Here is a 15179-nt window from a genome sequence, read left to right on the forward strand (position 1 = left end):
ATTAATAGAAAATACATTATTTTAAGGAAAAGAGTGTGTCCTTCTCACACTCTAATCTTTATTTTGTGATTTACTAATTGTGTAATCCAAAAGGAGTATAATATAAAACCAAGCAGAATCAAAGAGTCATGTCATGTTCATAATTATATAGATTGCAAAGACATGTAGAATTAAGGATAGTGAAGAACAGTACCAGATCTGTACCTGAAGGTACCTGAAGTCTTGAATGATAAAGTTAATGAAACAGAACTAAGGAAAACCACAGAATAAGAGGGAGGAGAAAAAAGTGAAGAGGAACAAGATGCAAATGAATAAAGTGATAGTTATGAAGTTAAAAAGGATCAATGGATGTGAGGCTATGAACAACAAAATCATTTTAGCGTTCGTCTTCACTGAAACACAACTATTCTGATTTAACTCTCCCACTTCCTTTGATTTTCCTGCTGCCTTTCAGGTAACAGAAACCTCTAGAGGCCAAATGCTGCTCTAAATTGGCATTGGTTCTAGCGCAACACTTGTCAACCAATCACGACTTGGTAAGGGTAATTTCCACTATGAGTAAACAAGTTCCCAATTTTCCATCCTGTCAAACCCACTTATTTTGAACTCTTCATGTGGAAACCATATATTTCCAGTTTCTTGAGGCCCCAAGCTTGGTGTCGTCTTTGACTCTTCTAAAGAGAAGAAAGCTTTAACACCCAGCATCGAATCCATCCGCAAATCCCTTCAGCATTAACTTGAAAATATACTCAGAATCTCATACTCTCACCATCCCCAATACTCTCACAGTAGTCTACACTCCCATCATCTCTCATCTGGATTACCGCAGGGACATCCAAGAGGTTTCCCAGCTTCTGCCCTTGCTATCCACCTATCTGCTCTTAAGATGGCATTTTGTGAGACTTCTAAATGAGATTCTTATGTTTTTCAATGCTCTTGAGATCTGGCCTCTACTGTGTCTCTAACCTCAACTTCTACCAGCCTTTCCACCTCTCAATCTGTTCTACTCATACCGGCCTCTTGATTTGGTTTTCAAATATGCATATCGCCACTTCAGGGCATGTGCCTTCATTACTCTGCTTAAAATACTCTTCCTTCATATATTTGCGTGGTCCACTTCAATCTTCTTCAGGTCTCTGATCAAATGTTATCTTTTTAGAAAGGCCTTCTCTGACCACTCTATTTGTATGAGAGTAGGCTTCTACCCCTCAATCTTAGTATTCCCATTTTCACTTTACTTCTCCATAGCATGTATCACTTATCAGACCTACTAAATATTTATATATTTATTTGGGTAAGAAACATTGGTTTTTTTCCCTGCTCTATCTCTGTCTAGTGCTCAGGTCTGGGCCTGGCAGACAGAAGGTATTTAATGATTATTTGTTGATTGGATAAAAGAATGATTAAGTGGATAAAGGGTTGAAGGGCTCAGAAAATTGGTTGCCCTGTTTTTATCAGGCTGAGCCTCTTAGCCCAGCAGGTCCGGTAAGTATAAAGTCTCGAGTGGAGCACAGCTGCTCAAAGTGATATGACTCAGAGATGTGTGTTTGCTAGTAGATATTCCTGTCATTAAAAAATATATATTTATCTGTTTATTTAAATTTTTATTGAGAACATACATACAGTGTAGTACACATATTTTAAGTATATATATTGATATTCTCATGTAACAGCCATGTAGGTCATGATATAACATTTCCAAGCACCCAGAAATCACCCTCATGCCCTTTCCCAATCTGTACCCCCTAAAGGTAACTACTAGTCTGACTTCTATCTTTGTAGATTGATTTTGTCTATTCTTCTCCTATTTTGCCCATTTTTTCCAGCTTTACTGAGGTATAATTGACAATTAAAAATTGTATATATTTAAGGTGTACAACTTGATGATTTGATATAGGTTTATACTGTGAAATAATCACCACAATCAAGTTAATTAAATTGCCATCACCTCACGTAGTTACCAACTTCTTCTTTTTGGGTGGGTTGAGAACATTTAAGATCTACCCTCTTAGCAAATTTCAAGTACACAACACGGTATTGTTAACTATACTCATACTGTTGTCCATTAGATTTCCAGAATGCATTCATCTTGTGCAACTGAAACTTTAGTTCTCAGTAAATTTTCAGTGGTCAAGACCACAATTCACTGAAAATGTGTTTCTATAATATCTCTTATATACTAGACTCAAATTAGAAGTTATGAATAATCTCAAAATCATTATATAAGTATTCTCATTGGTGTTTTATAGGATTAAAATAGCTTTTGTAAAGTTTGATCTCAGTAAGATAGCACCTACAGTCTGAAATAGCTTAGCATTAATACTTTCTGCAGAGGGTTTAAGTTTTTCTAAGGCCCTTCTCTGATATAGAGCCATAATTTGTTAGATAAGCCCAACTTCTTTCTGCTTATCCTAGAATTTTAAGTCAGGGTCATTCATAAAATGTGTGGAAGAAATCTTGGTAGCATCTGTACAAATTTAAGTTTACATGGTACTAGTCAATTTCATTTTATCGTGATGCTGAAATACATGATGATACTCTTAAATGCCTTTAACATGAACACTTCTAAAGAAAACTCCATGTGTTTTGCTTATAGTACTAATTTGAGTTAACACAAATTTCTATTAATTGGGTGTCACACTTTTTTGCTTCTCACACACACAAAAAATGACATTTGGCTTTTATTTAAAGAGAATTCATGCATCCATTGTAGTTTGCAGATATCTTTATTTGCTGGTCATTTTGTTTACTGCATGAGTGTTATAGGAGACTGGTTGAGAAAATCTTGAAGAATGAAAGCGAGTCAGTGATTTCTACAAAAAAACACAAATGCTGCGAGTTTAAGCCCATGAGTAGATCATGAGTCATTAGCATCAAGGCTACCACTGCTTCTAGATAAGATTGCTAACAAAATACTTTAAAAACAATAAGGAAACTAGAAGGAGATGAAAGACAGTACTGTGCTAATTAATTTATTAATGCTATCTCATTTAATCTCCTCAACATCCCTATGATATGGATGTAAAATGTACCCATTTTACAGATGAGGCGTCTGAGGTATAAGACTAAAATGTGCTCAAGGTCTCATAGAGAGTTAGCAGTAGGCCAGTTAGAACTCATATTTATCACACTCCAAAGCTTGTACAATAAATTATTGTATTACATTGCAACCCTACTCTAGGTTTGCATTTTTACTTAGATGACACAATACTTGCTTAGAAAACTGCATATTTTCCCAAGTCAAGTTCAAAGTTACTGCTTTGAATAAAATCCCTGAAAAATTCCAGGAGTAGTAAGAAGTTCAGTAAGGTAGAAAGTGAAAAGGAATGAAAAGAGGCACTGTTAGAAAATAAGAGCCTGAGGCCAAATGTAAAGGGCCTTACATGCCAAGTTAAGGACTTCAGGTTTTATCCTACCAATGGTTCTCAAATTTTAGTGTGCATCAGAATCCCCTTAAGGACTCGGACCCTATCTCCAGAGTTTCTGATCAACTTGTGTGTTTTGTGATCAACCTGTGGCTAGAAAGGGAGAGGTTAGGACTGACTTAAAGTCTAGCTTGAGAGGCAAGATAGATCATGACATCACTAAATGTGACAGAGACTGGAGGAAGCTGTAGATTACATGTGGAAACCCCACTGAAGTTTGTTTTGAACTTATTCAACTGTTGTTTAAAGACAACAGATGGAGGTGAGCAATGGGGAGCTGTAGGCAGATCTGGAACTTGAATGAAGTCAGGGGTAAAGATAAAGATGTAAGAGCAACAACACAGAAATGGTTGCTTACATCACAGACACGGACGAAACCACTTAGGGCTACAGAATAAGAAAAGTAGATAACCAAGCATCAAAATGTGGGCAAACGTCATTATTTAAGGTTTGTGCATAAAAAATAGTCACTAAAAGAAACAGGGAAAGAAACCCAGAATTCTCAGTGATGTAAAAGAAGAACAAAAATAGAGTGTGGCCTCTGAAACCAAGGGAAGGAAGAATTTTGAGACAGACTATGGTCAACTGTATCAAATGGTTTCCTGACAGAGTAGCTTCAGCTTTTGATGAAAAGGACAACAGTATCTACCCCATTAATTTGTTTACTGGTTCCATGGAGCTGGGAACATGAATTAAGGATCTAAATGAGAATATGAACATCTTTCAGTAAGTAGAGTGCTATATAGTATAACACCGTCACCGTCATAAATTACTGTTAGTAGCATATTCTAAGTGTGGAAACTGAAGCTTAGAAAGCTCCAGCAACTTGCCCTTAGTCACAGAGCCATGACTGAATCAGCATTGGAATAGAGTCTTCTGACTTTTTACTCATCAACCCCCAGTAAGTATTAGGTTTTAAGACCAAAGCCAAAACACTAATAAATGGCTGCTAACCGAGGTCTCAATTTTTCTCTTACCATCTGTAAAACAGGCCTCTGGCTCATCTGAATTTACAGGCTCAGCCTCTGCTTCCTCTCCTTCTCCTGGCACAGGGTTATCAACTGTGCTGCACTCAGAGGAACTCGATCCGTTCAGCCTCTAAAAAGAAATTCACCACCCCACCAGAGAGTTCATTTAGGGTTCATTCAAATCTTGCATTAAAACCATATTTGATAATCAGAGTCATGCAAAGTGTTATGAAAAAAGATTAACAGTATGATGGCCATAAAAACATATAAACATACATTGAGGTCAGGTCACCTTACAATGCATCTGTGCTTGATCTTTCTATCTACACATCCTGTGAAAAATACATTTCCTTATTTTTCGTATGCTAACAAGTTATGGACAGAATCAGTCTTAAGGTAATATTTTTATGTAAACTATAACATCTGCAAAGTATTGGCCACATTTTTATTTTGCTTTATGTTTAATATAAATTTGTATACACCAATAATTACTATTTTAGAACAACCAAGACCCTGATAGAAATAATATACAAGTGCCAAATTGCCAACACCTGATAACTGAAAGGTCGGATCTGACAACTGGCAGAAAAAGCTTGTTGGTACTTAAAAGTTTTAAAAAGAATAAAATCAGTGTAAAATGAAATCCAAACATATTTTTTCTATTAACGCTTGGATTTGAGAATATGTATCAGGATGATATAGATAGAAGGCCTTTCATCAAAACAAAAAAAGTCAAATACTGTATTGGAATCAAAATGTCAAAGACCATAGCAATTATCTTATCCAATACCACCTATTTCAGTGATAGAATTTCAGGATACAGTAGATCATAAATATTATTTATAATGTCAAGAGATAGTGGCTACTAAAGTGAGTACCACATGCAAACTCTGAAACAAAGATTCCATGAAATTGAACATGGCAGACCAACACATGAGAGGAATGAACTCATTGTCATTATGATCATAGAACTGATCATAACACAAATTTTTCCCACCCAGAACTTTGTGATCAAACATGATGTTTACACACATACACATACACAGAAAGTTTTAGATAAAATACATACAGCAATTGTAGCAAAACTGTGTCAAATTTTCCTAATATTATTTTATAAGGGGTAGAGCAGCACATCAATGGAAGAGTTCAATTTTCATTCTCATTTGCTAAACGACATGTGAATATTGAAAACTACTAGTTATTATAGCATGTACTTCTCTTAATAAGATTACAGCTTTACTTGTTTTTTTTAAGAATAATTCAAACAAATGTAAGTGCTAAAAATGAGGAAATACTTATTTCATTTAAATTGATTCTTCAATCTATTGATTTGCATTAAGATCATAGGCCCAACCTAAAATATTAACTTTTAGAGAATGACTTTGGAAGCTAAAAGTATACTTGATGGGTACCACATTAAATTCTCAGTGCTATTATTATCACACAGTATTCAATATCGTAAAAAAGGCATTGATAAGAATTGAACATAAGGAATGATGTAAGCAAAGTGGTTTGTATAACTGAGGTAAAGAATTATGAACACTCTATTAAATTAATACTTCTAATCTACATTGGCATAGAAGTATTATTCCCACATAGTCAAAGAGTTTTAAAATATTATGTTATTAACAGTATCAATATGAAATTTCACTTAAGAAGCAGGTTATTTAAACTGATTGAATTCATCTAAAATTACTTTAAAATAAAGCAAATACAAATTAATTGTAAGACAATATCCTGTAAGACTTAAGGTTTTAAAATATATATTACTCCAGGAAACAATGGGGAAACTTATAATTGTTAATATGTCCTATTGTGCCAATTACCACAAAAACCCATTTTAAGTACCATATCTAAAAGACTACAATTATTTGATGTCCACAATTCTTGACCTTTCAGTTGCAAGTGAACTGTCGCTAGGGAATTGAAGGACAAGGCACTATGATTCTGTGGAGATGAGACCAAACATTTCCATGCTGAAAAAAAGTTATTGGCTTGAACTTTGAGGAAAAGCAGTGGGTGAAATAGCTGATAGAATACGAAGCTCCTCCCTGCTATTAGCCAAAATACTGACAACTAGGATATAGTTATAATGATTTTCTCTCACCTTGTAACAACTTTTAAACAAAATGTTTCAAATCTGCAGAACCCTGACGTTTGTTAAATTAATGAAGGCATCTTCAACCTCAACATTTGGTTTTCTCACTCTTTGAAAGAGCATTAACAAAGCAGACTTATGCCAAGTTAATTTATAAGTAAAAATTAAGATGATTTTATGACGTGTATTCTTGCCATTGAAGCCTTTCCCCCCCCATCACTTTCATGGCAATTTTTTGTCAATTAAATTCGGAGTTTGGCTCGGATTTTACATCATAAATGACAGTTATTCAAAATTATTCCTCATTGCAACAGAAATTATCAAAATATTTAATATGAACTGTAATTTGTATCACAAGCCAAATTCAATGTTTAGAATGTTTTTAGGAATTCAATGTTTTCCTGGGAATGCATTAAGTATTCACAAGTAGCTCTTTCAGTACTGTATATAATGTTAAATATTTATGGGCATGTCCTAGCAATATAGACAGTTTAGTTTTAATCTATTCAGCTTTTAAACTTCATACCTACTAAAGCAGAAGTTTCTTTAACAGGGTCCAAAAAGGATATTTTTAAATAGAAAGGCTAACATCTATTACAAAGGTTTTCTCTTGAAGGTAAATTCTTTTAAATCTCATAGTAGGCATTGCTAGATTTAACTACTGAATCTTCTTTTATTCTTGTTTAGTATACAGTGAAGATCAAGTCAATCATTTGTATCATTTTATATAATTAATTATATGATTATTTTCATTTATGTATACTCAATCATTTACTATTTAGTTTTCTTGTGATTTTGGAAATGGAAGAATAATTATACTATACTAAGAGCAGTGAAATAAATACTTCAGTATGAAAAAGTTCCCTTCTGGATTTATAAATAGGTCATTTTAAAATTTCACGTCGATTTTATTTTTAGTAAAATGTGAAATAGTATAGAATAGGAAATATGCTATAGTTAGCATTCCTGCCTTTTTATTAAATAATATGGTATTGACTGTAGGTACTTCCTCATTTTTTTTTTCTTTCCTTTAAATAAAATCTATACACTTGATTCAAAAATTTCAAATGTACAATAGCATGTGATGAAAAATACAAGTCCCCTCCACTCTCGCCCTGATTCTATTTCCTTTAGGTAATTACTATACTATATATATGTACTTTTTGACATATCTTTCTATATTCTTCAATGAGCATCCATAAAACACTGAAGTAGCTTTGAAACATCCTACTCTTGATTATAAACTTATGTACCTATGTCACTATTGAAAATATGATCAAATTAAAGCTTAATTATTCTTTATGGATCTCCTTTTGATTGTCTTGAAGGTGTGTTTTCTACAACACTGCATATAAGTAGAAACTCTGTTAAATGTAGGTGTCATATGAAAAACTGCCCTAGGCTGGTCACTTACAAACTTGTTACTGTCATTTCCTGAAATAGGCGATCTCATTGTAAGCCTATTTGATGCTAGTATGGATGGGTTAATGCTAGTTGGTCATTTATTTCGAGAGGTATGAAGTAGGATTGTCTAATAACTTGACAATCTGGCACTCAAAATCAAAAACACTATCAACATATAGCAGCACTGTAGAAAACACAGAACTCAACAAAAGCCTTATTCAAAGAGGATGATTGGTGTTGAAAACATCCCAAAGATGTCACGTTTAAAGTACGTGCTATAAGGCTGTTTGCTTCACACAACACAAGAAAGGTATTCTTTGAGTAGCAGAGTCTAGAATAGTTATTTCACCTGAACGTCCAAACAAAAAAACCCAAAGGATAGCAAGAAGATTGAAAGAAGCAAATCAAAAGGAAGGGATGGGCATATAAGGGCAGAAAAATTATGGGAGACATTAGTGATACACTAAGCTCCACTGTATGTCAATAAACAAGAAAGACTTTTATTAGATTCAAATCAACATCACCCAACTTTTAATTTTATAGCCTAATTTTCCAACTGATATCTATAATGAGGGTTCTGAATCTATAATGAGGAGTAAAATGGTAAAGTTTAGAATAAAGGATCAAAGAACATTTACAGAGGAATTCCACAGATAGCTACTATGCTTTGTGAGAGAAGTCCAATGTTTTTCCAAGTTTACCATTCTATTATGGGATAACTTGAATTTTAAAGCCAAAATATGCTTTCCTCTCCCTTGCAATTGTTAGGCTGTTTTTTTGCCTTCTGAAGAAATGCAAACACTACCCCTTTCAACCTTTTATAAACTAGAGATTACCTATGGTATTGCCATTTGTGGGTTTTTTTTTTTTTTATTTTGAGAGTAATGATATTTAGTTTCTTTACATGATTTAGCTTCTGGGCCCCTCAAAGTCCCTCAAATCCTTTTCCAGTCTCTCTGGAATTCTGCTTTCTCTCAAAATTATTTTTAAAAGGCAAATACCATATGCTAACACATATATATGGAATCTAAAAAAAAAAAAAAGTAGTTAAGAAGAACCTAGGGGCAGGACAGGAATAAAGACGCAGACATAGAGAATGGACTTGAGGACACGAGGAGGGGGAAGGGTAAGCTGGGACAAAGGGAAAGAGTGGCATGGACCTATATATACTACCAAATGTAAAATAGATAGCTAGTGGGAAGCAGCCGCATAGCACAGGGAGATCAGCTTGGTGCTTTGTGACCACCTAGAGGGGTGGGATAGGGAGGGTGGGAGGGAGACACAAGAGGGAGGGGATATGGGGATATATGTATACATACAGCTGATTCACTTTGTTATACAGCAGAAACTAACACAACATTGTAAAGCAATTATACTCCAATAAAGATGTTAAAAAAAAAAAAAAAGGCAATGCCCAAAGTTAAAAAGTACTCCAGATACACTTCATAAGTGGAAAATTAAATATTGTTTTCCTCTCTGTGATCTAGATTTTCATTTCACTTCCATTTAAGTTAGCAGAAAATAGTTTATTTACTAGTTACAGTAAATTCTTTTCTCACATTATGGGCAACTAAAACTCCAGCACTTTTTCATATAAAGGGCAAGAAAATGGAGTTTTTCCTTTCCTAGTGTTTTGTTTATTGCTACTAGAGAAGCTGTGTAGGCTTTTTGGGAACAGTTGTTCATTCAGCAGGAAATCTACTTAACAATTCCATCACAGGGTCAAATGGTTTATAGTATTAGTTGATGGAGAAATAATGAGGTCAAATCGCAGTCACCACCAGGGAAATTCAGAATAAAGCAAAAAGTTTACTGAAAGTTCCTAGTTTTTCCAGAATCTTCTACCTAGGGTACTTTCTAGTCAATAACAGGACAATTTACAGGACTGAAAGATCAAGATCTTGCATATGAAAACAAACAAACAAATGCAACAAAGTTTGGCCATATAAGATCCAACCGGCTATAGATTTCTCAGCCAGATCCTACAGTATCATCAACTTCTTTCTAATGGAAAGGCAAATGGCATTCACCAGTAAGGTCCTGAAAGGTAAAGCAACCACTGGTATTCAAAGGCTTTGTGCATTAACACAGAACTGCTATTTGCAGAGAATAGTTATTTAAATAGCTGGAATACAGTGGGTCAAATCAGAAAGAATACCTTAAAAACTTCAGGAACGAAAACTTAAACAGTTCTACTTTTGAGGCCTGCTAGGAAACTCCAAGTAGGTAAATACGGATTGGAACACAAGCAAACATGACAGCAAAATGTGAGGTAAAAGCATATACTCTATGACTCAAGGTCACTAAATATTATTTATAATAAAAAAGGAAATGACAAAAAACAAACTACCTGTACATCTGAATGATTAATGCTATTCTCTAAAACTACCCATAATGAGGAAGCACAAGGAAAAAAATTCCAATTGGAACAATTCCAATTGGAACGATTCCAATAGTTTTTAAATACCTGGGCTTCTAATAGTGCAAACACAATGTAAAATAAAATTTGGCACAGATAAAATATATTTTTCCTAACCTTTATGTAGGTAGCTTCTGCCAAAAAAAAGTATTGTATTTCAAGTCAATTTTTTGCAACTGAATTCTTGTTTATCTGGAGAATAACCACTCCTTAATATGTACCTCATGTTTTCTAACAGTAGTTTGGTAAAAAAAAAAAAAAAGTAATAATAATTTAGGAATTAAGCACACACACACATACACACACATATATATTTCTAGAAACAGTTTCCTCAAAAATTGTGTTTTAGCTGTACATATATAGATACTATTGTATATGTGTACACCTTTACTTAAGTTCTAGGGGAAGGAAATTTACTGCATTTTGGAATAAAATGGTTCTCTAAAATATTGCCTCTAAATCACCATCAATTTGAAATAGAAAAATATGTCTTTTACCTAGGAGCACCTTTAAAATTAACTGCAAGTAAACTAGAACAATTATATGTTTCTTTTTAAATTTGAAACTCCTATCATTACTATTCTTAGAGTGTATCAATTTTAGGATAGAGTTTTGCTTTCATCATTGCAAATGGAAAACAATAATACAAACATCCTAACAATGACAGAGAAATTGAAAATATGAACTGCATTAAATATAAAAAAGGCAAGATTCTTATTAATGTGGAATTTTTTCCTTCCAAGGAATTTTAGAGTTCATTCATTCAACAGGTTATACTAAAATTAAAACAAGATATTATATCTGAGTAGTATATTTCTTTTATATGTGTTAGCCAGATACAGCAATCCATATTAATCTTTCTAATTTTAGGGAAAGTGTTTCATGTCTTATTGACAGGTTTAGTGTTCACTTCATAATATGTTCCCTTTAAACCTCTTATCTTTCTTGAGGCTACATGTATATCTATCGCCTCATGAAATATATTCAGTCATCCCTCGGTATCCTGGGAGGTTGGCTGCAGGGCCCCAGCAGATACCAAAATCTGCAAATGCTCAAGTCGCTTATATAAAAATGTGTAGTATTTGCATATAGCATATGCACATCCTTCCATTCTCCCTTATACTTTAAATCATCTCTAGATTACTCATAATACCTAATACGATGTGAATGCTATGTAAATAGTTGTAAATAGAATGTAAATGCATGTAAATAGTTGCTGGTGTGCAGCAAATTCATGTTGTGGTTTTTGGAACTTTCTGGAATTTTTTCCCCCGAATATTTTCAATCCCGATTAGTTGAAACTGCTCATGCAGGACACATGGATACAGAGGGCCAAATGTACATAATCAGAAACTTATTCTCATCAGTGTAAATCTGCTTCTGGAATCAAATTAATCATTTCAGGCATTTGCAACTCATTCCTTCATAGGCAGAGCCCAGTAAATTATTAATTGATACATTTTATATACTGCCAAATAAAAATCAAATATTACTGAATTAATTAAAGAAATAAAGTCCTAGTTATCATTGTGCTTAAAATAATTTCAAAACATACTCAAAGTCTGGCCTAGAAGCTGGGTACTTTGGCTCTGTCTCCAACTTTCTACATGTGTACTCAGAAACTGTATGAGTCTCAATTTCCTTACCTGTGAATACATGACTAACACTAGAAAGGTCCTTTCCTGTTACAAGAATTTTATGTTTATGCCTGAAATATTTCTCCCACAAAAATTATTTCTTGAGTTTTAATTTACTGAATTTGAATGTGACAATTTTAATTTTTTCCCCAGCTTTACTGAGATGTAATTGACATACAGCATTGTGTAAGTTTAAGGAAAACAATGTGATAATTAGATACATGTATATATTGTGAAATGTTTACCACAATAAGGTTAGTTAATACATCCTTCACCTCACATAATTACCATTTCCTTGTTGTTATTATGGTGAGAATAATAAAACTCTACTCTCATTGCAATAAACCTGACAATTTAGTATGACATACATCTATACATATACAGGTGACCCTTGAACATCATGGGGGTCAGGGCACGACCCTCCGTGAGGTCTAAAATCTGATTATAACTCGTAGTCAGCCCTCCGCACCCACCGTTCCTCAGTGCCCTCTGTTCCACATCCGTGGATTCAACCAACCACAGATCGTGTAGTACTGTATTCTTTACTACTGAAAAAAATCCCAATATTAGTGGAACCACACAATTCAAACCCCTGTTGTTCAAGGGTCAACTGTATAGCTTAAATTAGGAGGGGAAGTTGATAGAGGTTTTTTAATTAAATGCTGCTTCAGTGGCTTCTGTTACATACTAACTTTTATAATCCAGCCAATAAAAATTTATAGATCATGCACTTGAAATCACCTAAGGACATGAGAGATGTATCAAGCAATTCATCAAGAGAGTAACAAAAAACGATGGAATTGCCCCAGTGACATGCTGTGATGTCAATTTATCTATGGAAAAATTGTATATGTTTTAACTTTCTTGCAATGGGTCAGGCAGAGAGATTTTGTAGCTGAACAGCATGCATGACACTGAAAAAAAATATCATATACATATGTATGATTTTTTTTTTTTAGGTAACCTGTGTAAAAGTGGTCACATATGTCTGTGCCTGGTTAAAAGCACAGAGCTGCATCCTTGATGGATCCAGTTTGTTTTTACCCCTGTGAGAAGTAAGAAGGTCAGGTACTGAAGTCTGTAAATGCAGCATGATGGAACAGTTTAATCAACTGATTTGAAATGTTTAAAGTCACATACCTGTAAGTAGAAATTAGTTATATTTGACAATGCATGCTATATGCTCAACGCAAAGCAATATATTTGAAACACAGTAATAAGGTTAAATATAATTCGACATAGATTTAGAAATAATGAACTAAACAGTTACATAGTTCTGTTATTTAGATGAATTTAAACACTATTGATATAATGTGCGAAGGCAATCTTTTGCATTCTGCTTGCATATTCTAAAATTGGCATTTCTTAATTTACTTTTAATTTTGACATTTCAAACAGCATTACAGGAACGGAATGTTTTCAAATTTATCAAAATATAAAAATTAAGAAACATTGATTTAAACGTCAGACCAAAATTTCACTGTTTTTAGACACAAGAACAAATCCAATAAAGATGAAAATAATTTCAAATAGTTTGGAACCAATCTACAAAAAAGAAATTATCTAAGTAAAATTCTGTAGGGGTGCTTTGTTTTGTTTTTGCAAGAATCTATGCATAAAAGATAGGATCAAATGTCAGCTTCCCCCAAAGGTATAATTGAAACTAATCCCTAAATCTTGCCAAATCAAATGCATTTCTGGAGAAGATTATTATATTTTGTAAAATGAAGTAAAGAGAAGAAATCTAAACTGCCTGCAACTGCCTCTTCGTGGAAAAAACTTTATAAAAAATCTAAGGAGAGACAGACCTAACAACAATGTAATTAAAACCACCATATATTAAAAATAAATAAAATATTTAACCTTGATGACTGCAAATACTTAAACAACTTTTTATAAAATCAATAAAAGGAATGAATTTAATAACAAGTAAGCACATTTAAGTTTCTCCAAAGATGATGGCTTTCAAAAATTGAATGCTGAATAGATGAATAGGTGGGTGGATAAATGAATGAGTGAATCAGATGAACAACATGAATGTTTGTTCCTCTGCCTGGGATTTCCTTCTCCACCACATTCACACAATGAAATGATCTCCACCCTTTAAGGTCTAGCTTAGGTGCCACTTCTTTTCATGTGCCTTCGACCTGATATAACCGCTTACTTAATACATCCTCAATGGACTGGTTTTTCTCTTATGGACTGTACTTTGCTCTGCTCTGTTATATTATCAAAGTAAACAATAAGCTAATAAATTAACATTAAGGAGGATTAGACACTGAGCACGAATCAGCAAATGCACAATACCATTAGAACGGAAAATTTGATCCTGAATTGCAACATTACAGAGATATAACAGAAAATAATTATATTCCTATCCACTCTCTTGCCTTTCTATGATATGTATTATGGTGGTTAAAGCTTGGAGCTCAAATTTTAAAAGACCCCTAGAAACATCAGTGACTAACCAGCATCATTTCTTAATCTTTTAGCATCTTAGTCATCTGTAAATATAGATTAATATTGTCCACTTTCCTGGGTTGTTTTAAGGAGGAAAGTTATATAGCTTAAATGAAAGTGGCTAATGTATACATTTCCTCCTTGGTCTCTTTGGTGCTTTCTTGTGTCCACTTCTCAAGTGCTGAGTTGATCACTTGTCCTCGTCCTTTCTAAGGTCCCTGTACTGCAGTGGACGCTGTGGTGCACTGCCCCAGTCCCCCTTTCAGACACGCCACTCATTCTTCCACCTGCTTAGGAGTGTTGGCAGCTGAGGGCTCGCAGCTGAGTCCCTCTCTGGGAATTGAAATACAGAAGGAAGCTGCCTTACTCAAGGTTACATCCCCTCCCCTGGCCTGGAAGAGTGGAGGGAGAGCCTGTATCCAGTGACGGACTGGCGTGGACCACACAAAGTCCTGACCCCTTGCTTCAACTTGGGACTACTCCAAAGGGTCATTCCAGTGCCAGAGGTGCCTACAGGGTCAGCTGAGGCCTCTGCTGCAACTGCAGAGCATTTCAGCTTCTCCCTCTGGGCAATCATCTCGCTTCCCTCACTTCTTTTAGGTGCTGAACCTGAGAACACTACTCAGAGTTGGTTTCCCAGGGAACCTGACCTCAAAATTAACATACAAAATTCCCACCTGTCTACAACTCTGACTTATCTTCTTAAAACCTCCAATTACCTACTGTTCACCATCACTTAGCTATCCTGCACGTAGCTCACAATTAAGA

The 15179-nt window shown here is 34.4% G+C and overlaps 1 protein-coding gene and 1 long non-coding RNA gene across 3 annotated transcripts in view; one reads left to right on the top strand and one right to left on the bottom strand.

Moving 5' to 3' along the window:
• The window catches only part of LOC309662482, a 437456-nt gene that overhangs the window by 192707 nt on the left and 229570 nt on the right, over positions 1-15179 (top strand). The window lies entirely within an intron of this gene.
• Positions 1-15179, bottom strand: part of SCN9A (sodium voltage-gated channel alpha subunit 9) — a 103950-nt gene that overhangs the window by 44369 nt on the left and 44402 nt on the right. For both annotated transcript variants that reach the window (XM_082464871.1, XM_082464870.1), the window contains one exon: positions 4403-4523. In XM_082464871.1, the coding sequence (XP_082320997.1) occupies positions 4403-4523 (121 nt within the window). The remainder of the gene's footprint in view (positions 1-4402; positions 4524-15179) is intronic.

The sequence above is a fragment of the Balaenoptera physalus genome (genome assembly GCF_965194825.1).
Source record: "Balaenoptera physalus genome assembly, chromosome: 6".
Classification (NCBI taxonomy): domain Eukaryota; kingdom Metazoa; phylum Chordata; class Mammalia; order Artiodactyla; family Balaenopteridae; genus Balaenoptera; species Balaenoptera physalus.